At 51.2% G+C, this 23,651-nt stretch overlaps 1 protein-coding gene across 1 annotated transcript in view; it reads left to right on the top strand.

The window, feature by feature from the left end:
- Slit1 (slit guidance ligand 1) overlaps window positions 1-23,651 on the top strand; it is a 155,234-nt gene that overhangs the window by 107,898 nt on the left and 23,685 nt on the right. Inside the window, exons 13-25 of the mRNA XM_028889415.1 lie at window positions 577-720; window positions 7,782-7,945; window positions 8,585-8,608; window positions 8,754-8,898; window positions 9,874-9,948; window positions 10,138-10,281; window positions 13,110-13,253; window positions 13,512-13,678; window positions 15,895-16,027; window positions 16,649-16,717; window positions 18,966-19,037; window positions 21,325-21,396; window positions 22,172-22,243. Of these exons, the coding sequence (XP_028745248.1) occupies window positions 577-720; window positions 7,782-7,945; window positions 8,585-8,608; window positions 8,754-8,898; window positions 9,874-9,948; window positions 10,138-10,281; window positions 13,110-13,253; window positions 13,512-13,678; window positions 15,895-16,027; window positions 16,649-16,717; window positions 18,966-19,037; window positions 21,325-21,396; window positions 22,172-22,243 (1,425 nt within the window). The remainder of the gene's footprint in view (window positions 1-576; window positions 721-7,781; window positions 7,946-8,584; window positions 8,609-8,753; window positions 8,899-9,873; window positions 9,949-10,137; window positions 10,282-13,109; window positions 13,254-13,511; window positions 13,679-15,894; window positions 16,028-16,648; window positions 16,718-18,965; window positions 19,038-21,324; window positions 21,397-22,171; window positions 22,244-23,651) is intronic.

The raw sequence follows: 23,651 nt of genomic DNA, 5'->3' as shown, positions 1-23,651 counted from the left end.
TTCCAACTCTTCTCAGTCATCAAGTTCTAGCAGGCACACAGCCTTGTAGAGTCTTTAACACTGTGGCTTTTTCTGGGAACTTCAGTTCACACCACACTTAGGGTACAAGACTCACCTGAGACAGGACATACAGACGTCCTGTCCCAGTAAGGCTCTGAGGCCAGATGTGGAAGCGAGGTGGGCTTAGTGCTGATTGTTAAGTATCAGGATCCAGAGGCTCATGAGATGTGACCTGTGTTCCTGAGCTCTTGGAGACAGGGCTGTCTCTTGCAGGGGTCCCCAGGTCAGCTCTGCCTCCTGGGATCAAGAGAATTCAGGCCAGGAATCTAGACCTGGATGACACTATATCAAAACACCCCTGTGCATGCATGGGGACCCCACAGGATTGTGGGAAGGAGGAACCCTGCTGCCTCTGTGCTCTCCTGCAGCCAACTTGGAGAGTTAGCATGCAGTCAGGGAAGGAGAAAGCAGTGTGGAGTGGCCTGAGGTCGCCAGTGTCCGGGGCCAGGATGGTGCAGGACGTGTGAGAGCTCAGGCCTTGCCACGCTTTTACCTCCCAGCTGTCTCTGCCTGCAGGCTTTTGAATGCCAACAAGATCAACTGCATCCGGCCCGACGCCTTCCAAGACCTGCAGAACCTCTCTCTGCTCTCCCTGTACGACAACAAGATCCAGAGTCTTGCCAAGGGGACCTTCACCTCCCTGCGGGCCATCCAGACACTGTGAGCACCCTCTCTTCCTCTTTCTCCCCCAGCGCAGGGGTGGGGCGGGGCGGGGCTTACAACCTTGGAGTCTGAGTAGCTGCCGCCCTTGGGCTACTGTGCACCCTGAGGTGGCTTCCCACTGAGGAAAGACATCTACAGACTCTGGATAGACAGATGATCCTGGGTCACATCCCAGTGAGGAATCTTATTGGCTGGGTGACTCTGGGACGAGTTAATTAGCTTCTCTGGGCCTTCCTTTTATCTATCCATAAAATGAGGGCATCCTCATACAGTCGTTAGGAGATTAACGGATCTTTACATAATGATAAGCTCACGGAAATGCCGTCTCAGTGCCAGCTGGAGTTTACTAATGGCAACGATAACGGCGTCTGTGGATTCTAAAGTGTGTTTCCACGTTGACAGCTCTGTGTTCTCAGGGATGGCACATCGTTTAATCAGCAAGACGTTCTTCTTTCCCTGGTAGTTCATTAAGTAATAGTGCATCTGGAGAGTGGTGGTACTGGGTCAGAAGGAAAACAGAGAAAACAGAGAGCACCGAACTAGTCATTGGTTTTGCTCCCTCGCTGTGGAGAGCTGTGCCCCCTCGCTGTGGAGACTTACATAGCATAGCAGAAGCAGGACAGTGAAGTCCCAAGCAGCTCATCACCAGTTTTAGCTCCGACCCAGTCTTTCTTGTCTCCACTTCCCCTTTATCACACCACCCGAACTGTTTGGAAGCAAATGCCAGCCATCATCTGACCTCTCTTCCTGGCCTCGGAATCTCTGAAAGACAAAAATTCTTAATGTAGCTACGAGGACTGGGGGGTATAGTTCAGGGTCAGAGCACTCGCCTCACATGCACGGGGCCTGGGTTCTAACTTCAGAACCACAAAAGGAACAAAGCATGCAAGACTGTTAATGTGTCTAAAAACTTAATAATGTTCTTTCATATCATCAAACATTCAGTCAGTGTTTGAAGTTCTGTCTGTCTCGTGTGTGTTAGACAATTTCTCATCCTCTGTTGGAATCAGGATTTGATGTGGCCTATGCAACAGGACAGATGTGTTTCTTAGGTCATTCTTCATCTCCAGATGTGCATCCGTTTCTTTTCTCCTTGATGTGGCAGAGGCCTCACAGAAGCAACCAAGGAGGAAAGACTGATTTTGGCTCAGAGGCTCAGAACAACTCATTTTGTTTCAGAGGGGTCACTGTTCAGGCCATGGTCACTTGGGCCTTGGGCAGAACTTTATAGAGATGGGAGCATCTGGCAGAGGAGCTTCTTCAGGATGGAGAAAGAGGAAGAGGAGGAGGAAGGAGAGGAGGAGCAGGAAGGAGAGGGAAGAGGAGAGGGAGAGAGAGAGAGAGAGGGAGGGAGGGAGGGAGGGAGAGAGAGAGAGACAGAGAGAGAGAGAGAGAGAGAGAGAGAGAGAGAGAGAGAGAGAGAGAGATGTTCTGTTACTAATAGACTCGGGAGTCAGATATTGGGGTGAAAACCTGATAGATCAAAGAAGCGGCAGAGGAGCCGCTAGTTGACCTCTCCATACTTCGAAGATCAAAGAGACTGTGAAATCTCTAAGTCCCACCCCACTCCTTCCTGTGCGGCTTCTCCGTCCATATTCCTGGCTAATTCTGGTCAGCTGGTCACTGGCTCCGCCCCTGATTCAAGGTTGACTTTATTAACACTGTCTCAGGGTGTCACAGTGCGATCAAACTTCCCACAACAAGAGAGAGAATGCCCTATGATGCTAGGGAAATGGTTCAGCAGGTAAAAGCACGTGCCACCAAAACTGATGTCTTGAGTTCAATCCCTGGGACCCACGTGGTAGGAGAGAACTGACTCCTACAAGTTGTCCTTGGCCCCCCACAAACATGTTATGATGTATGTACTCCTCCAAATAAATAAGTTAAGTTTTAAACTAAACAGATACCCTCAGGAGATATCCCCAGTGACTTTCTTCTAGCTGACATTCCTCCTGAAGTTTTACCTCCCTGCAAAAAAAGTGGGGACTAATACTTGGGCACACACACCTGGGGTCACTTGCCCTGCAAACAAGGTGTCCTCCCCTGCCTTTGTTCCCTGTCTTTTACTGGTGACACACCAGCATTTGCGCTGTCACACGCTGGAAAACGGCATCTCCAGGGACCGTGTCACAAATTCCCCTGGCCTCTGTATGTCCTTCTAGACCAGCGGCTCTCAACCTTCCTAGTGCTGCGACCCTTTAATACAGTCCCTCATGCTGTGGGGACCCCCAACCAGAAAAGTATTTCGTTGCTACTTCATAACTGTAATTTTGCTACTGCTATGAATTGCGATATAAATATCTGATATGCAGGATATCTGATATACGATCCCTGTGAAAGGGTTGGATTGACCTCCCCGAAGGAGTCGTGACCTATAAGTTAAGAACAGCTGTTCTAGACTGAACATTGGATCTAGGAGTTTGGTCGGGTTTGGGTTTGATTGGCTGACTGACAGATTGCTTCTTGCCAGAGGATTGTGGAAGCATTAGATGCCTGTCTGATTGCCTTTTTTTTTTTTTTTTTTTTTTTAATGAATGAAACAACCATTGACCTCTGTGGTGGTTAACTTCACCGCCCACCTGGCTGGATTTAGAATCACCATAGAAACACACCTTTAGATTCATCGATGAAGGTATTTCCAGAAAGGTTTAGCTGAGATGGGAAACCCTATCCTGGATGTGGCTAACCTTCATCTCCTTGCTTCTTTACTTCAGGTGACCCCGACTCTCTCTCTGGATCTTTCCACTGCCATATCGTCCCACCAGTGTGGACGTTGTCTTTTTTTAGACCCATGGCAGGGGGAGGAGGGGGGAAGATGTCTGGTACTTGGTCAGAGCAGGGAGAAGAGCCACTAAATACAGCCTCAGTATCGTTGATGAATCAGGATCCTGCAGGGCTGATGCTGGAACCCAGTCTTCTCCAGTCTCTGCTGCTGCTGTGGTCAGCCATTAATCAAGAGTCCTTAGGCCATGGCTGGGGTACTAAGTTCCCCACACAGAGACGTTCACCCGCTGCCTGCTTAAACTCAGGCCCTCCGTCCCCTCCCTCCTACACACTGGGGTCTGTCTGGATGTGTTGGCGCGGGCCAGGGAGCTTGTGCGTAATGGGCACTGACTGACTGTTGATATCCTCCCGTGGCTTCTGTGGTCGGTCGGGGTGGTCCCTGCTGGTGCTGCTCAGCATCAGACAACATCTGTGTGAGTCTGAACAGGTTGAGTTAAAGCTATGACACCCGCTCCCTGGGGACTCTGCGCGGCAGTTGATGTCAGCTACAAGGACAAACCCATTAAGCTCACACACACACCTGCAGCCTGGCTCCTGCTAATTAATTTACTTCCAGGCAGTGAGAGGAATAAACCATCCATGGGGGACCTCCCCAAGCATGTGGAATTAGAGGTTACGGGAAGAGATGGATAAGATGGTTGTTTTCGGTAGCTGGCAGAGTCTCTGGCAGAAGCAGGCTAAGGGGATGCAATGACTTAGATGGGTGCACAGGAAGCCTTGGGGTGGGGGATGGGGTGGAGGGACTCAGGTTCTTTGTATGCATTATCTTGCTCAATAACAGTGACCCCGTGGAAGCAGGGCCTGTCAGCTGTATTTTTATTCATAAGGGCATTGAGATGGAGGAAGTTCTGAGACCCCCACTAGGTTGAACAATAGCAGGTCCCATCATTTAAAAATAGCGTATTTCCTCAATTGTATTTCTGTAGAACAGACTCGGTAAGGCTGTAAAGCAAAGCCAGACTGCCACAAACACCTGCTCATATTAACACAGAATTATGATTTGGAACAAGAGCAAAAGATGAGAAAACCCGAGCTACAGTCCATTTCCTCCGCCTATAGCTGTGGACCTTGGCTGAGCGTGGGCGGAAATTCACCACCCTGTGGTTGCTGGATCCACTCACAGCACCAAGGTCCATGAGCTGCAGAGCTGTGGTACTGGTTTTGCGGCAGTCTTGCTCGCCGCCCATATGACATCAAACAAAACACCACATGCCTATTGCCCCTGCTGTTCATGAGGTTGAACTGGACACCAAGAGTTCAAAGTCAGCTTGAGCGACAAATAGAGACGTTGACTCAAAATTTAAACTAACAACCCAACATTGAAGTGTAACTTACATGCATGGAGTGTCTAAGTGAGCACCTCAGTAGCTCAGTAAACCCACAAAGCTGTTCCCAGTCCGGTGTTGGAAGGTTTCCACCTGGCTCCTGATCCCTTGCACTCATCCAGCCCAGCCCCAGGCAGCGACGAGGCTGTGCTCTGATCTGGAGACTGCCTTTTCTGGTCATTTCACACAGGAGGCCACTTTTCATAACTGACTTTTTTTTTTTTTTAAAGATTTGTTTATTTATTATGTATACAATGTTCTGCCTGCATGTGTGCCTGCATGCCAGAAGAGGGTACCAGCTCTCACTAAAGATGGTTATGAGCCACCATGTGGTTGTGGAATTGAACTCAGGACATCTAGAAGAGCAGCCAGTGCTCTTAACCTCTGAGCCATCTCTCCAGCCCCCCATAACTGACTTTTTTCACATAGCATAATGTTTTGGGGGTTTTGCATCTTGTGTATTTCATCCTTGATTTGACTCGCAAGAAAGTAGACAGAGGAGTGTCTTTTGTCATCGATGAATACTGTTCCAGGGTATCCGAGTAGCCATGTCTTGTTCACCTCACCCGATTGAAAGACATTTGGGTTCTTTCCCAGCAGCACTTTCCAGAAGTTGAAGCCACAGTGAACATTGCTGCTGCCCATGCTGGCTTACAGCTCCCCGTACATCAGTGTTCTCATTTCTCTGAGTCACCCGGTCACAGAGTGGGTTTACTGTTGGTCAAGAAGCTGAGCTGCCAGGGCATCTCACAGCGGCTGTAGCCCGGCACACCCCCTCTTCCACAGTGTCACGTGCTATCCGGAGTCCTTACACCCTCCCTGCATCTGTATTGTCTTTCCTTTGACATTGTCTGGTTGTAACCATGCTGTGGGTATGAACTGGTGTTTTGTTGTGGCTTTAAAACCCAAATTTCCTTAATGGTAAATGTTGTAGATGAGAGCCTCTGTCCCCAGAGACGCCCCCCTGCCATTCCTTACACATGAAGAAACTCAGAGCTGTCTGTCTTTCCACTGTCAGAGTGTCTGCTGCAGTCAGGGTATAGCCAGAGCAGCCCATGTGCCCACGTATGCCTTTAATACTGGAGAATGTCCTGTTCTTTCCAGCTGCCTGCCCCTAGAAATTGTTAAGGACATCCGTTTGAGGCTGGGATGTCGCTCAGTGGTAGAGTACTTACTTAGCTTTGCATGAAGCCCCAGACTCACTCTCCAGCACAGCACACACCCATACACACAAATCTATGTCAAAATTTAAGTTTGCAGCGAAACCACTTGTCCCCGTGGGCAGTTCAAGTTTTCTAGGTTGATTTACACTCAAAAACCCCTCACTCTGCTGTACCACCTGACCTGGCACATTGGAGAAAGGAGTGTCTTCCTGGGTCGTGAACAGGGGAGCGTCAGTCCAGCAGAGGCATGGCACTAGAGTGCAGATGGGCATGAAGGGAAGCTGGGAGGCCCCGTAGCAGACCCCAAATCCTGCCATGTTTCAAGTGATCCAGTCTGCCTGGCGGTCAATATCACATTGTCTACTGAGTGGGATGCAGAGGCAGGGGAGGGACCCGGAGATGAGAAAATCCAGGACTAAAAAAGGCAAGAGAGAAAAAGCTGGGCCAATGCAGACCTCGGTCAGTATCTCAAGCCAGGGCCAAAAGACTGGACATGGGAAGGGATGGGTGGGAGAAAGGACGTCCAAAGTATAGATTGAGCAGGGCACAGACCCTGGGCCAGGGTCACACTTAGGTTTTGAGAGGGCTGGGCTAGTAAGCAATATAGATTGAATGATGACGCTCAGGTGGAAACGTGGTCCTGGCCTGACCCCATGGCCCTCTACCCCTAGTTCCATACTGTGTATACAAGTTCCGGCTCAAGGGTGGCAGCTGGCACAGGGGCAGGGGATGCTCTTCCCTGGCTTTTTTCTTTCTGACGGGCCTCTGCAGACATGTCCAGTGGATGGTGCCCAGACATAGGTCTGAAGGCCTGGTGATGGCGTGGTTCACGAGTGGTGGGTCTGGGCTGAAGCGGTGACTCTGTGGTTAAAAGTGCTACTGTTCTCACAGAGGACTGGAGTTCAGTCTCCATCACCCCACACCGGGCAACTTACCACCATCTCTGACCTCCTCGGGCACCTGCACTCATGTGCCCATACCCACAGACGTACACATACGTATACTTAAAAATAAATCTTTAGAAAAAGGACTGGCGGCTGGCTTGCTGGGGTGGTATGAATGGTAGCAACCACCTCTGTTAGCTGCATCCCACACCTTCATGTCCTCCTGCTGGTGACACAGGCAGGTGGCCGGGAACGGAATGAGTCTCTACAGTAGCTACCTGGCTGTTTGCTGATCGTTCCTGGGGTGAGAAACTGCTAGAAACCTGTCAAAGAAAGACACTACTGTTGCTTGGACTGGGAATGGTGGTTCCAGTGCAGCTGCCATGCAGACAGACCCGGCCTCCCCACCCCGGCCCCGCTGCTCTGCAGGATGGCGGCTGTAGGCATTGGGCTGCCCGAGGCTGCAGGAGAGAAAGAAACCCAGACTGTGGCTGTGGGGAGGCCCAGAGGCCATGTCTGGCTTGGCATTTTGTCACCTCAGCTTCCTCATCTGGAAGGAGCCGGTTGGTCGGTCAGTCTCTCCATCCTGTCTCTCCTCACTCATGCTCGGAGATATCCAAGTCAGAGGAGGGAAGAGATACTTGAAAGAGGGCACGGAGAGGCTTGGAAGGGAGCGAGGCAGGTCCTGCAGGAGGCTGCAGTTCTCTGCTAACGCGCCTTCCTCTGCGATGGGCTGGCAGAGGGATGCACACTGATAATTCCCTGTGCCACATTTCTCCCATGGCTAGCTCTGGCCTGCTGGAGGCCACAAGCACTGGTTCAGCCCCAGATGGTTACAAAGCCTTCTCTGCACATAGGTCAGCAGCCCTGGTCTCTGATAACCCATTTGTCCCTTTGGACAGGCATCTGGCCCAGAACCCTTTTATCTGTGACTGTAACCTCAAGTGGCTGGCCGACTTCTTACGTACCAACCCCATTGAGACAAGCGGGGCCCGCTGTGCCAGCCCCCGGCGCCTCGCCAACAAGCGCATTGGGCAGATCAAAAGCAAGAAGTTCCGCTGCTCAGGTAAGGGCCACCTGTGTATCTCCAGTGGGCTCGGGGACCAGGAATATGTCCTGATGGCCTTAACAAAGATGTCCTCAGGCACTTTTGAGCCTGCTGGTTGGGGGGGGGGGGGGGCTGCATTCAACTTGGGTGGGATGGTTCCTCCGCTTTGCCCCTCACTTTACTGCAGCCTGGGGGAGGCAGGCTTGCTGAAGCCATGGAGGGAGACCTACCCACCCCTCTGCTCCCAGGCCAGCTCTTCTGTATGTCACTGTGTTCAAGGCCCAGGGAGCATCTCAGTGAGGTAGGAGACTCCTCCTGGACGAAGATGGAGACGTGGCCTCAGCAGATGCGGCCCACTTGGCATCTGGCTGTGGGCAGTGTGGGTCAGCTTCTGAGTCTAGTGCCACCCTGCCTCAACCCTATCCGTAAGGTCAGCACAGTGCCTGCCTGAGCAAGTGAGAGGTTTAGCTGGCTGTGACGCTGCTCAGCACTGGCCTGGGCACATGAGTCTCTGGAGTAAGGCCTTCCACACTTGAAGATGGGCTGGGGAAAGGCAGTTCCACGCCGGGTCCCAGCTGCATTCCTGGGGTGCCTCCCAAGGGGCGTGGGGCTGACCTGGCTGCTTCTATATCCTGGTGCATTTTCTTCTTTCCTCAGCCAAAGAGCAGTACTTCATCCCAGGTAGGAGAATGGGGGGCCCGGACTGGGTGGGGTAGGGATGGGCATGGTGGCAGTAGAGGGAAGGCTGTGGAGGTGGGGGGCTTTGTGGGCCCTGGGATGCTTGGAACCTACTCAGGCCCTCGGTCCTGCCACCCTCTCACTCTAGGGACGGAGGATTACCACCTGAACAGCGAGTGCACCAGCGATGTGGCCTGTCCCCACAAGTGCCGCTGTGAGGCCAGTGTGGTGGAATGCTCCAGTCTGAAGCTCTCCAAGATCCCTGAGCGCATCCCCCAGTCCACGGCTGAGCTGTGAGCTCCTGAGCTGCCCCCCCTCCCTACCCCCCAGCACCCACTAACCCACCTGGGTCTGCTTAGGGCTCTTCTCCAAACCAGCTCTGAGAGTTGTGGGGGGGGGGGGGTAATCATGGGAGACATTGGCTGGAGCATGCCAGCTGACAGTTTTGGCAAGATACAACCCTCATCCATGACCCCTGCTCCTGCCTCCCTGCCTCCTCGACGTGTCTGTGACATCCAGGACTGGTCACCAGCCTGAGCCATGCGTGGCTTTCCTTAGGGATGATTCTTTACGGAGACAGGAATCCATTATCATTTAAGTCATTCCCTAACTACTGTTTTCCTCTTTCTAAAAGTATGAATTTATGTGCCTGTGTCTGCATATGCAGACACATTTCTTTGTCACACATTTGTCTTTTATGTATGCAAATTTTCATTATTATTTTTTTTACATTTGTTCATTATTGTGTATATGTGTGTTCATGCCACAGTGCATGCGTGAGCAGAAACCAGCTTTTGGGAGACAATTCTCTCCTATCATGTAGAAGAGGATAGAACTCAAGGAGTCTGAGTTGGTGGCAGACATATTTACCTACTAAAATATCTTGCTATCCATTCATTACATTTTTTTTGTTTTTGTTTTTTGTTTTGGTTTCTTGAGACAGGGTTTCTCTGTACAACAGCTCTGGCTGGCCTGGAACTCGTTCTGTAGACCAGGCTAGCCTCAAACTCACAGATCCACCTGCCTCTGTCCACCCCCCCCCCCCCCCCGAGTGCTGGGATTTAAGGTGCGCTCCACCATGGCCCGGCTCCTTCATTACATTAAAAAAAAACCTTATTGCCCATCACCCCTTTTTGCCCAGTGCCAGGCCCAGCTTTCCTTTGAAACAGGCTCAGCTGGCATTCTCTGCACCCCATAATCTCAACATGAAAAGCATGTTTAGGTCGACCCTATATGTGTGTGTTCGCTCCATTCCTTGCCTTTTACAGACGACTGAACAACAATGAGATTTCTATCCTAGAGGCCACTGGGCTGTTTAAGAAACTCTCGCATCTGAAGAAAATGTGAGTTTCCCATTGGTGGGAAGGTGCCCATCAAGATGCTGGCACAGGGTAGAAAGGAAAGGCCTAGGGTGCAGAGCACCCCCTGGGAGCAGGGGTGGGGTTCCTATGTATGGAGGTGATGGGGACAGGAAGGGAGGGAGGGACTCCTGGGTGCAGAGGATTCACGGTTCCCCCTGCTTCCTCTCCCAGTAACCTGAGCAACAACAAGGTGTCAGAAATCGAAGACGGGACGTTCGAGGGTGCGTCCTCCGTCAGCGAGCTGCACTTGACCGCCAACCAGCTGGAGTCCATCAGGAGCGGCATGTTCCGTGGTCTAGATGGCTTGCGGACCCTGTGAGTGGGTAGGACTAGGGTCACAAAGACAAGCCACAGCATGGGCCTATGCACCAAAGAGAAATGGCCTCCTCCTGGTCTCACTGGCAGGAGGGTAGGACCCCTGACGAACCTGTCTGGTAGGACAGATGATCTCATGTTGGTAACTGTCCTGAGGCCCATCCTCTTGTTCGTGGGATGGGGGCTGGCCCCTGGTGAGGAGGGGAAGGGATTGGACCCCCCATCAGTGCCCTGTGATCAAGGCTGCTGGGATACAGATGACATGTGCTTAGGAGTGACCAGAACAGACACTAGAGAGGTGGCTGGCTGTGAGGGGACCCTGCCAAGGGGACTCAGCATGTGTAGATGTCAGAGCAGAGATGTCTACCATCCCTAGAAATTCTGGACTCTGTGACTTGGAGCCAGTCAGAGCAGTCCAGGCCTCGGGAACCCACCAGGATCTTATCACTCCTCCATGACCACCGCAGGAGGCTCCCTCTGGGCAGCACTGGCTCTTCAGTGTCCAGTAGAGAGGGGTACATTCCTGTTGGTCTCCACAGATGTTCCCTGTGGATGCTGTTCAGCTCAGAGCCACCTGTGGCTGTGACACACTTCATTTCAGCTCATCTTAGTGTAAACAGCTGCAGATGAGCAGCGGCTGCCATTCTGGAAATGCAGCCCTTGGAGCCCCTGCCTGGCTTTAAGTCCCAGACAGGCAGCGTAGTTAGCTCTGCCTTCTGGTGGTGTAACCTGTAAGGCATGTGGGATGCCTGGGAGTTTTGTGAAAGGGGGTCCAATCGAGCACTTTTCCTCAGCTCGGTCTTTTTTTCCGTGAGCAGAGCGTGGCCACATTTCCAGTCTGCCCCTGTTTGACTAGTCCCCTCCCTCTTACATTTGCCCAGTTCCTCTCGGGTCCTGGGGGAGACCGAGCCAGTCACTTGTGTTCTTTCTGAGGAAGGCTCAGAGAGAAGAGGGACCCAGGAAGGGTCATTGTGGGGACAGGGGCAGCCAAAACCCAGGAGGGACTGTGAAGCGTCTAGAACCTCAGTGCCACCCACAAGTGACCAGTGTCATTGCTGGTGTGTAGCTGCCCTTCTCACGCTTTATCTACATGTACCTTTATGCTTATAAACAAACAATACACACATGCACATGTGTGTGCATTACACACAGGTCACTACAGATAGACCTGTAAAACCATCACCACCACGGTCTATGCCATACACATATCCAGTTTCTCCAAAAATTATTACTGTCCTCTCCGGTACTATTATTATTAGCATAATAAGAACATCGAATCTGTGGTGGTGCACACTTTTAATCCAAGTACTCTGGAGGCAGAGGCAGGTGGATCTCTGTGAGTTTGAGATCAGCCTGATCAACAGAGTGAGTTCCAGGACAGCCAGAGCTAAGCAGGAAAACCCTGTCTCAAAAACAAAACAAAAACAAAAACATCTGATCATGGGACAACAGAGAGAGCTCAGTGGTTAAAAGCACTTATTGCTCTTGCAGAGGACCAGGGTTCAATCCCAGCATCCATATGATAGCTCACAACCTCCTATAACTCCAGTTCTGGGAGATCCAGTGCCCTCTTCTGGCCTCCGTGAGCAGTTACACACACATGGTACAAACAAATTCATGCAGGCAAACACACATACACATATTTCTTAAAAAAGATTATTTACCATTAGATACAACTCCTTAGCAAAATTTTAAGTACATCACTATATTGCACTGGAATTTTTAGGCACTATTTATTCTGTATAACTGAAATTATATATGACTATATATATATATCTCACAGTGTATAATATATACAAATTATATATCACAATGTATAATATATAAACACATATGTATGTTTACATATAAATTATATATATATATGTAATTTCCTTCTCTTCCTCTTCTTCCTCAGTAGGATCTCCCCATGTAACACAGGGGATTTGTGGTCCTCTTGCCTCCGTCTCCCAAGTTCTGTGTTTATAGGCTTATGCCATCATACCCAGCTCTCAGATACATTTTAATAGAACCCTGTAATAAATTTTGTTTAGTGACCTGCTTTTCCCTTCATATATCATAGAATTTCTTTAAGACATAATTATCTGTAATTGCCAGAGACTCAGGCTCTTTCACGTTCTGTATTTTGAGAAATGCTGTGCCTATCACCTTTATCCCAAATTCTGTGCACATCCCTGAGTATTCATGTGATGAAGTCCTGAAAGTGGACCAGCTGATGGCGGCAGAAAGCACCTTTGTAGACTGTCTGGGGCAACTCAACAAACCCTTCCAGAGAGGCCCTTCTTGTCTTGCCAACCATGTGTGGAAGTGCCCATCATCCGGCTCTGGCCTAAGCTGGCATTGTGACAATTATATTTTGATTTCTTCTCCAATATGATGGGCAGAAACTTGGTGTTTTTTAGGTGTCCTTGATTACCGACTAATCATGACATGCTTCGCAGGTGTTCACAGTCCCTTTAAACGTCTCTTGGAATCACCTGTCTGTCCTGTGCTGGCTTGGTTTCCGCTCTCATTTTTGGTTGGGGGTGGGAACTAAAGGGGTCTTGGAGGGTGAGTGATGGTGGCAGGACATCTCCAGATAGCAGTGAGGAAGACAGGTGCTCTAGAATGGCATCCTAGCAGGGCCAGGGATGGCCGTCCATCGGCTACCGGGGTCCTAGCGGGTGTCAGTCTGAGGACATGGCCTGGGGCTAGGGGACACCCTCTCAGCAGTTTGAAGACCACTAATGGTTTTTAGGCTGGATGGCGGCTTCCAAACTGCTGAGGTGGACTGTGGTGGGTCATTGAGGGGCTCCCCCTCCTCTCTCATCATCGCCCCCCTCCCCCAGGATGCTGAGGAACAACCACATCAGCTGCATCCACAACGACAGCTTCACGGGGCTGCGCAATGTGCGGCTGCTGTCCCTTTACGACAACCACATCACCACCATCTCCCCCGGCGCCTTCGACACCCTTCAGGCTCTGTCCACACTGTAAGTGTCAGCCTTGGAGGACAGGCAGGTTGGTGACTCAGGCCGGGGGAGCCTGCCTACCATCCCAGCTGGGGGGCGGGGGTCCTCTGGGGAGGCATGGGTCCTTCTTGTTCCCTTGGCTGCTAGAAGCTGGTCACCTAGGAGATTCTTAGCCGTCTGGGCCGGAGCATCAGACGGCTGTGTGGCCGGGAGAGAACGCCGCCAGGTTCACTGAGACTGGCAAAGTGCCTTCATGACCACATTCCCTGCCTCTTCCAGAAACCTCCTGGCCAACCCCTTCAATTGCAACTGCCAGCTAGCCTGGCTGGGTGACTGGCTCCGGAAGAGGAAGATCGTGACAGGGAACCCGCGCTGCCAGAACCCCGACTTCCTGCGGCAGATTCCCCTGCAGGATGTGGCCTTCCCCGACTTCAGGTGTGAGGAAGGTAACTTGTGGGCCATGCAGCAGGGAGAGGATGGGGCTGGCCGGAGGGGCTGGGCAGGTAGCACCCTACTGGCCCCTGAGGAGGGAACAGGGGACACTACCTCTGTGTAGTCCGATAAAACAGAGGTGGGCGGGGAGGGATGCATGGAGAGAAGAAGGAAATAAACATGACTTCTTATCCCGTCACACGAAGAGAAGTAGAGTAACTCCTCAATATTTTTGTCCTTATGGAAATGCATCTCACCCAGAGACTAGCTCCAGGGTCCTGGGGCCACCATGCCCTTCACCCCTGAGTCTGAATCCCCACTTGCCGGAGGTTTGGTCACTGTGTGCTCTACTGTCCTGTTCCTCCGAGCTCCTAGTCTCTTGCACCCACAACCACCTTGCCCTTCCAGCAGGATGTAGCTTTTCCTTCAGTCCTTTCCAAGCATCACACACCGAGGTACCTGGTGGAAGCAGACTTTTCCTGAGATAACCAGCAAATATGCACCTCCATTGTCCCCGTTAAGTGTCTCAGGATGTCCCTCCCTCCACGGGGGCTTCTCTCAGGCTGGTATCGGCCCTCAAACCCCTCTCTCTGCTGCTCGACGCTGGATACATGTCCCTGGTCTTCATGTTCTTGCCCCCTCCTGGCATTCAGAGTGGACCTCTGCTCTGGAGTCACCCCAGCCAGGCCACGTGGAGATGAGGGAAAGACAAGGGAACGGTCAACCTTCACAGCAAGAAAGACTAAGGTGTTTTCTAAAGAAAATCAGCAGATTTTTTCTAAGAATAATTTTGTTTTCTACTTTTAAAATTAAAAAAAAATCTCAAGCCAGGTATGGAACAATGTAGGCTGAGATAGGAGAACAGAGAGCTCAAAGCATGCTCACTAGTCTGTTTTTCTTATATAGATAATACACCATTGTTCCTTAAAAACAAGAAAGAACAATCCGGAGATAGAAAAATCACCCCTGTACCTCTTCCCCATCCCAGATCCCCACCACGGGGCAGCCTCTGTAGACATTCTGCACTACAGTTTTCCAGATCCCTACTGTGTGCCTGTTTGCATGCGAGGACACACTCAGGATTTTTCAGGTCCCCTGCAAAACCCTTTCGCCACACACCATCCTGCTCTAGAGGGCACCACCAAGCCAGCCACTGAGACTTGTCATTTAGCAAACTTCCCCAGTGACAATTTTGCATTATGCTGCCAGGAACACCCACATAGATAACTCCTTCCGTACAAATGGGATGTTCCCTTTAGGGCAACTTCCTAGGAGGGAAAAGGTGTGAGCATTTCTGTGAGCATTTGCTGCTGCTATAAGACAGTGAGGCCCAGTGGCCAGGACAGCTTCCAGAGGCTGTCTGCCTAGAGCCCTGTCCCAGTACTGCCTTCAAGGCTAGGGGACTTTGCACAGTTACTTAACTACCCCGGATTTAGTTCCATCGTGTCTAAAATGGTCCACTGTAGCACATTTACTTGAGGGCATTTTGAGGATTCAGCGAGTTCATCTTTACTTACAATGCAGTGTCCGAACACGGTCAGCTCCTATAACTGAGTCACCATTGGCAGAGGGTCCCTGCTGTCACCCCACCATCTCAACAACTCTGACCATGACCATTGATGCTGCTGCACCCCGTCATAAGAAAGGGAGACACACAGAGGGCTCTTTCCTGGAGAAATGGATGACAAATGAAGGGGTCATTGGTCTGCATCAGCCAGGCCTGGGCCCCAGCCCTAAGATGCCTCATCAGCTGAAGGACAAGTCATTCACCCCACCCAGATCTCAGTGACATAGAAAACTATTCGCCCTCTTCATCCTTGGGATGCCAGAGATGGACCAGCTGCTGCACTGAGTGCTGGCCCTTCCCAGTGCATCCCAGTGGGTGACAGCAGCACCCTTTGCTGTATCACCAAGGGGGACATGCTGGACACAGTGCCAGGGAGTATCAGGCGCTCAGAAAGTGGTAGCTGTGTCCGCCTCCTCTGTCTGGGACCACGTTGGGTCTGAGGCAGGAGGTTACCTCAGATCTGTTTTCATCTGGGAACTTTCCCAGAACCCTTTCTTCCTGTTGGTGTTGGCCAATAGGACGCAGTAAAGAGGGAGGTCTAGCTGGTGGCCAAGGCAGCATCAGAGAAAAGCTGCTGCTCTGAGGGGGTGGGGCAGTCCCAGAGACCTCCCCAAGGTGAAAGCAGGCCCCTGGCTGACCAGGATGTCACACCTTCCTCCCCAGGCCAGGAGGAGGTGGGATGCCTGCCCCGCCCCCAGTGCCCCCAGGAGTGCGCCTGCCTGGACACCGTGGTCCGGTGCAGCAACAAGCATCTCCAGGCTCTGCCCAAGGGCATCCCCAAGAACGTCACAGAACTGTGAGTAGCCCAGGCGTGCAGTCTGTTGGCCTATGAGACAGGACCAGTGGGATCCGGCAGTGGGAGGAGATGCCGCGGAGCGGGTATTGGCTGGCGGGAAGGAGGGTGAGCCCAGAAGAGCTCCAGCATGGCTTCAGCCTTTCTCTGGTCCCTGCTCTACAGTTACCTTATGACAAATTCGTGGCAAGGGCGTTGCTTTTAAGAAATAGCATTGCTTTCCCTGCTTCACAACGTTTGTTGGGAAGACGTTGTTAGTGTCTACAGAGACAGTGTTCTTTACTTGAGTCAACTCTGGTCTCCCCCACAAATCCCTGTTTTGGTTGGAGATGTTTCCTCTTTTTTTCATCACAAATGGCACCTAAGTGTACATCTCTTTGTGACGCTTTTACTCCAGAGCACTGGGTACACAGAACTCCTGCTGCCTTTCCCCAGTGGCCTCTCAAGAAAAGCTGTGTCCACCTCGCTCTCTCCCCAGCTGTGTGCAAAGGTGGCCGGCACCTCACCTCCCCTGCACCGGCATTCAGCATTGTGCTGCCCAGTCTCACAGCTCATGGTGTCTCAGCTCCTAGGTGTACGTACATGCTTATGATGTGTGCTCACGCTGTGGTGTTCTCTCCTCAGCTATTTGGATGGGAACCAGTTCACGTTGGTTCCGGGACAGCTGTCTACCTTCAAGTATCTGCAGCTTGTGTGAGTATCCAGGTGCCTTGAGGATCCCAGGCCCACCTCAGTGGTCAAGAGGACCATTGGCATCTAACCACCATAGTTCCACCTTTCCAGGACTCTCCCGTTTGTGGACAGATGTCTTTAATGAACCCTGCCTGCTCCCTCATTCATTCTGGGAACACCTATGCCCGGGAGCTGTTTTGCCATCTGGTGGCCAAATCTAGGAATTGCATCCTTACTGGCCCGCTTGGGCTGGGCCCACTGCTCTGTCCACACCATCCCTCCAGACCTCCCTGTAGGCTGGTTATTATTATTGCTCGGGGTGGTCTGTGCAAGGAGCCAGGAATGAATAGAGGATGATGTGGAGTCTTTCAGTTCAATCGCTGTCCTCAAACCAAATATGAAACCAGGCAGCTACGAGTCCACACACTATTTTTTCTTAACCTGCTTTGTTATCACTGTCTTCTACCCCGATGCCCCATGGGAGTACTCAGAATAAACCCCTGGGTGATAAGGTCAGCTCCTCTTAGCTTTCCAGCACTCACCTCAATTGTTTTTGTCTGTGTATTAGCCAGAGCTATATAAAAAAAAAAAAAGTCCAGAGAACATTCCTCAGTGCTCTGTACGAGCGCGGCCAGGGGATCAATGTCAGTCTGAGAGATGCTTTTGACGAATCTGCTGAGGACTGTTGTTAGTGGGTTTGTTCTCCGACAAGAAGCGAGAGTGGAAGTCAACACACTGCTCCCTTCACCCAGAAAGCTTGGCTGTGGGAACAGCACAGCCGTGGGCTGGTGACGTTCAGGCCAAGGCCTGGCCACGCGGAACAGCACTGGCTCACAGCACTGTGAGGCTCCAGTCAGTATGTCTTTGTTTAATGACCAGCGTGGTTTGAACATTTCAGCGGAGTTGGGGGTGATAGAGTGACTGGGGTCAGAGAAAGGGACTCCATTCCACCAGCTCCCAGGCTTTCTGTGGCCTGACCTTCGCCAGTGGTCCAGATGTTCATGAAGAAGGAAGGGCAGACAGAGCAGGGATGTCAAGCGAGCTCTTCCTGTTAGGTTGCCTCTCCTGCACTGGAAAGCTCCACCTCCCTCCCACAAGGAAGGAAGGAAGCGGGCCTGTAGCAGTAGGGAGGAGAGTTGGGACTGCAGTAGAGGAAGGCCACTGGATGCTGAAGGAAGGGCACTGCCAATGATTTCCAGAGCCAAGAGCTGCATACAGTAGGTGGAGCAGGCAGACCAGGAGGCCCCAAGGCCATGGATCTCTCTTAGACGGTCTAGGGAGGATGTAGGAAGAGGTTAAGGGCTCCCTAAGTTTCAGGGAGCGGAAAGGTCCAACACGGGCAGCCGCCCATGAGGGCCTGGTTGGAAGGAGGATGTGGTGATCCCGGAGCAGAAGCTGGTGAGAGGGGGTCTCAGGAAGCCACTGGTGGACGCTGGCTTAAAACAGGCAGCAACGTAGGAAGGGGAATAGATGTGGACAGTGATCGGAGGCCAGGCCACGATACCAAGGTGGAAGGCAGAAGCAATCGCAATCCCAGGCTGCAGGGCTGAGGAAGCACCAGGCCGAGCCCCACTGAGGGTGTGTCGGGCACCAGGTGGAACAGTGCTCCCCAGGGGACAGGGAAAGAACAGGCTGTGGCTGTAGGGATGGTACCATCAGCTCTAGCTAGTGTCACCAGGGGAGCCAGAGACAACACGGACGGCATCTAGAGTAGTAGACTGAGAGAGTGGGACCTTCCCATCCTGAGGCCGGTATCTACCAGGGATTAGAAGATGGGGCCACAGACACAGTCAGGGTAGGGGTAGGGGTGTGTAAGGATGTTCTGCACCTAACATGGCTAGGGACTGTAGGAGAAATTGCAGTGATGGGTTGGGCCTGGCCCTCCTCCGGCCAGCTGGGTGGCCCCGTGTGAGTTAATTACGGAGAGACTGAAGACTCCAGCTCTTCGTGTGTAAAATGGGGTTTCACTCTACCTCACAGGTTGGGGGCCTGGTGCTCCAGCTGTGCTTCCCAGAGAAGGGGCCGCTGGGCTGCAGGCAGAAGTTGGTCGGTGCCAGCTGCACCTGCAGGGGACAGGCAGATAAGGGACAGAGGGAGCTCATAGTCAATGGCAAATTTGTTGTGCCCCCACATCCTCACCAGATAGGAATCCTTGCCCTCCCTGCTGCGGAAGGGCCAAGGGTGGATGGGGGAGGGGAGAGGCTCTGAAAGTCATCCAGGGGCAAAGGCCTTCTTTCCTTCTAAACGCTGATGCTCTTGCCTTTTCCAGGGACCTGAGCAACAACAAGATCAGCTCCTTAAGCAATTCATCCTTCACCAACATGAGCCAGCTGACCACGCTGTGAGTGCCAGGGGGGCCGGGTGGGCACACGGGGTATGCCGTCATCAGACTACGCTGCTATCACTCTTGTCCTTCACTGGGATCCCATGCAGACAGCCTTGCTCACCACAGAGGGGCCTGAGAGTCTACAGACCAAATAATACCCCATCCATCGCTTCTCGGCTTTTTTGGCCGTGATCAAAGGAAAGAACAAAACAGCTTTTACTGTGAAATACAACATACATATGGGAAAGCACACAAAAAAAATAAATTAAATGTCTTATTTACCACATTATTCATAAAGCTAGCACATGCATTGTCCTGGTTTGCTTTCCATTGCTGTGACACCATGCATGACCAAAGGTGACTTGAGGAGAAGAGGGTTTATTTCATCTTACAGTTCAGGTCACACTCCATCACGGAGGGAAGTCAGAGCAGGAGTTCAAAGTAGAAACCTGGACGCTGGAACTGAGGCAGAGGCCGTGGAGAAAGGCTGCCCACGGGCTTGATCCTCAGGCTCACGTTCAACTACCCCTTGTATCTCCCAGGACTACTCGCCCAGGAGTGGCGCTACTCACAGTTGTCTGGGTTCTTCCACACTAATCATTGATCAAGAAAATGCTCCATATTGCTTACATGCCAATCTGATGGAGGCATGTTCTCCATTGAGGTTCTTCCTCCCAGATAACCCCAGCTTGTGTCAAGTTGACAAAAATAATCAAACAAAAAACCAACCAGCACACATAGACACTTAAGCAAAAAGAAAACAATGTTAGCAGCCCAAGGCCCCTAGTCCCTTCCTGGTCCTTTTCTTCCATCCCAAGGTAGCTCTTGTTCTCACGGATAGTGGTTGATTCTTTGCTTTTTCTCTGTAGCATTTTCATCTGCACATGGATTTCTACAGAACATTCTTTAATTTTTCTCAGTTTAAACCCCACACGGATTGAATCATTTTTTACCCACGTGGGCTGAATCAGACTTTTGTGCTTAGCATTACTGTGCCCCTGTGACCAGTTCCTGTGTGGGGGTCTAGCCATGTTCATGGCTATGTCTTGTTCCCTATAAGCCTATACTGCACTCTCCTTAGCCACGCTATTCTTGGTGGATGTGAGGGTTGGGTTCAGCTTGGACTGCTGTGAGAACGGACCCTCTGAAATGTTGTGCCTGTGTCCTAAGACACCCCAGGCTGGCTATTATAATATTGCAAGCCACTGGTCACAGGCATTAACCAGCATCCTAAGTTGCTAAGAGAGGCTAAGAGTACATCTCATTCTTTCCCATTCCCCTTGAGTTATACATGAAATGCTAGGAACTGAGTCCTTCCCCATGTGTGACCTAGATTAAACCTGAGGGCCAGTACCCAGGAAAGGGCTTGACTTGGCCAGCCTTTAAGAGCAGAGAATGAGCAAAGGCCAGCAAGGACCTGTCTGGGTTCCCACTAGTGTCTATGGATCTGCTCATCCCCATTTCCCATCTTCATGACAATCTGTGACTGGGCTAATGTGAGCCTGGCTGTGAAGGTCACCTCCACCTAGAGTGGTATTTCGAGCCTTAGACCCTGAGCTCCAGGGGCATTTGGCAATGGCTGAGGATGTGTAGTTGTGACACCTTGGAGGAAGAATTCTGCTAGCATGGTGTGGGCAGAGGCCAGGGAGGCCACAACCTTCCCTCAGCACCTAGGACGACAGCCCCCCAGCCTGGGACTGCCAGCAGCGCTGAGGTTGACAAACTCCAGGCTATGTGATCTCAGCAGCCAAGAGGAATTTGGTGTTCTTTCCTTTGCTGTGGGCGGTTCACTTCACTTGGATTTTTTTTTAATAATTCTACTTATGTGTAATTAATATTCTGCAATATCCCATATTAAAGTATAGAACTTGATAGCCAGGAGTGATGACGTGCTTTCGTACTGAGCAGGAAGTTTACCACAAGCTCGAGGCTAGCCAGAACGAGGCCCCAGGTTAGGCTGTATGTTCAGAGTTTTATTGAAATAGATTCGTGGTCCAGTTTTGTTTGGTTTCTACCTCTCAGCACAATTACTCTGACATCCTTCCACATGTTGGTGTTCCTTCCCTGGTACTACCAATGGCACCCTGTCTAGTACACATGTCTACCACAGAACCAGTTCCCTTGCCAATCTGCCTGTCTGCTCTTGTGGGTTCATTTATTTGGAATCTTTTGAGTTAGTGGGTTAGCTGTGGACGATAAAAACACAATCCGAACACAAATACTGTTAACTAACTTAATGACATGACCCTGGGGTGGGGATGGTCCTTCATCTCTGCCATAGCTTCCTCCTTCTTTCCTGCAGGATCCTCAGCTACAATGCCCTTCAGTGCATCCCTCCTCTAGCCTTCCAGGGGCTCCGCTCCCTGCGCCTGCTGTAAGTCTCTCCCAACTTGTTCTAGGAAATCTACCCCGTGACCTGAGGCCTACCCCCTACCTGTGGTGAGCAGGAATATTCCCAGGTCTGGGGCCCCAGCAAGGACAATGCTCTATCTAATTTAGATGGGAGCCCAGACAACTCTCATTCATATCCTCTATAGAGGTCACACTATAAGTGGGAAACGATCCGAGAGAAGAGGTGATCATCATCCCAAGTTGAGTCTGTGTATACATGTATGATGGGGAAGGGGTGCCTAAGTCCTTTGCACAAGAGACTTCTGTTCAGATTGAAAGCGTTTGTTTCCAGAGATCAGAAAACTTTTTCTACAAGTTCTCAAAGTGATTTTGATCAAAACATTCTGTTGTGTCTGTTATGGTGGCTCCTGACCCCATCAGAACCAAGGTGACATTCCTCCAATCCTAAGTTATGGCTGGCAATGTTGGTCTCTTTACAAATTGCCTACTCTGCCTCCATCTCTTGGCTAAGAGGGAGGCCTGTGTGTCTACATGTCTTATTTATGATATAAACTCGAGTTATTTAGATGGCAAAATCAGAGTCTTCCCACAGTATGGGGGAAGCAGTGTGGCCTACCTGGACTCTAAAGGCTCCCCTTTTCCTTCCTGGGGCTAACAGATCAGGGTGGCTGGGCTGGGGACTATCTCCCCACCAGCAGACACCCATGGTGTGTCCATTCAGCAAAGGCTAGGAAGCCCTTTCACTAGGCATCCCACCCTGTCCTGGACGAGGCTCCAGTAACCTCTTCTTTCCTCAGGTCTTTGCATGGCAATGATGTCTCCACCCTCCAAGAGGGCATCTTTGCAGACGTGACGTCTCTGTCTCACTTGTAAGTAATGCCAGCCCGATTCTCCGGGCCTCTTTGAATTTAAGCTGAACTTGGAGTCTGAGGGAGATCCAGCCCCTCAGACCATCAGAGCATGCTGCCTTTATCCTGATACTGACTTTGTGAACTTCCCCCAGTCACCTTTTTGACCTCTTATACACTCAGTGGTCCACAAGGACGGTGAGGGAGAATAGGCCATTAGCAGGTGGTAGCAAACATTTATTGATTGCTGGACCTGTCACCTGCCAGTGTGATCCCCTCATAATGATTCCACAACGTGTGTAGTACTTCCTCATTTTATACAAAAAAAGGAAGATGCTTGCCCAAAGCCACAGCTGGTGAGGTGGTGGCTCCCGCCCCAGTGCCCGCCCATGCTCTCAGACTATCCCCATAATACATTCCTTGCTTCACACCATGGGGATGAGACCCTGGAATCTATTTCCCAAAGGGATAGAATGGCATAGAATCGCTTCCCAAGCCCTGCAGCGGGCAGTGCCTTGATGATTCTTGAAAAGCAGTGGGCTAGAGCTGGGAAAGACAACTTGGTCAGTAGTGCTTGCCATGCACGCACAAGGACCTCAGTTTGACCCCCAGGACCCACATAAAAAGCTGGGCATGGTAGCACGTACCAATCTTAGAGCTGGGACGCAAAGACAGGCGGATCCCTGGGGCTCACTGGCCAGCTGGCCAGCCTTGCCTGTTCAGCGAGAGACCCTGCCTCAAAGAAAAGTGTGTGGTACTTGAGAGACAGCACCCAAGGGTGTCCTCTGGCCTCCATACGCACACACATGCATGCACACACAAATAATAGACAGACAGACAGACAGACAGATAGACAAACAAATGGGGATTAATATCTCAGAGTACAGAGTTTCTGTTTGGGGTGATGCAAATGCTTTGGAAGTGGGTAGTGGAGAGAGTTGCCCAGGGCTGGGAATACAGTCAGCGTTGCTGATTTGCGCACTGTATGGTACTAATGACCACGTGTTTGTTTTATGTATTGTTTATAAGGCAATGAAGAGATAGGTAAGCCCAGGGCTGAGGCAGGGTTGTCCTCACCTGGGGGTTGGGACGGTGCAGAAAAGACACCTTCCTGGTGTTTCTTGGTACCCTTGGCTATGGCATGCATGTAGACTGTGGCCACGTGGACTGTAGCTGGGATGCTTTGGCTCCTTTTCTCTGAATCCCCTCCACACCCAGGGCCTTCAGGGCCAAGGAATACTTAGATCAGAGAGCCTTGGTTATCGGCAATGTTTCTCTTGAAGTTAAGTCAGCCATCTTAGATGCCCCCGGTTCTGAGAATTATCTTTCCCATATTTTAATCTGCAAAGTCAGAATGATCTTAAAATAGGCAACACATTCACATATGGATATATTTTAGGAAGCTTCTACTATATTAGGTTTCCTTATG

Source organism: Peromyscus leucopus, chromosome 1 (genome assembly GCF_004664715.2).
Source record: "Peromyscus leucopus breed LL Stock chromosome 1, UCI_PerLeu_2.1, whole genome shotgun sequence".
NCBI lineage: Eukaryota > Metazoa > Chordata > Mammalia > Rodentia > Cricetidae > Peromyscus > Peromyscus leucopus.
This window is presented reverse-complemented; position numbering and strand designations above follow the sequence as displayed.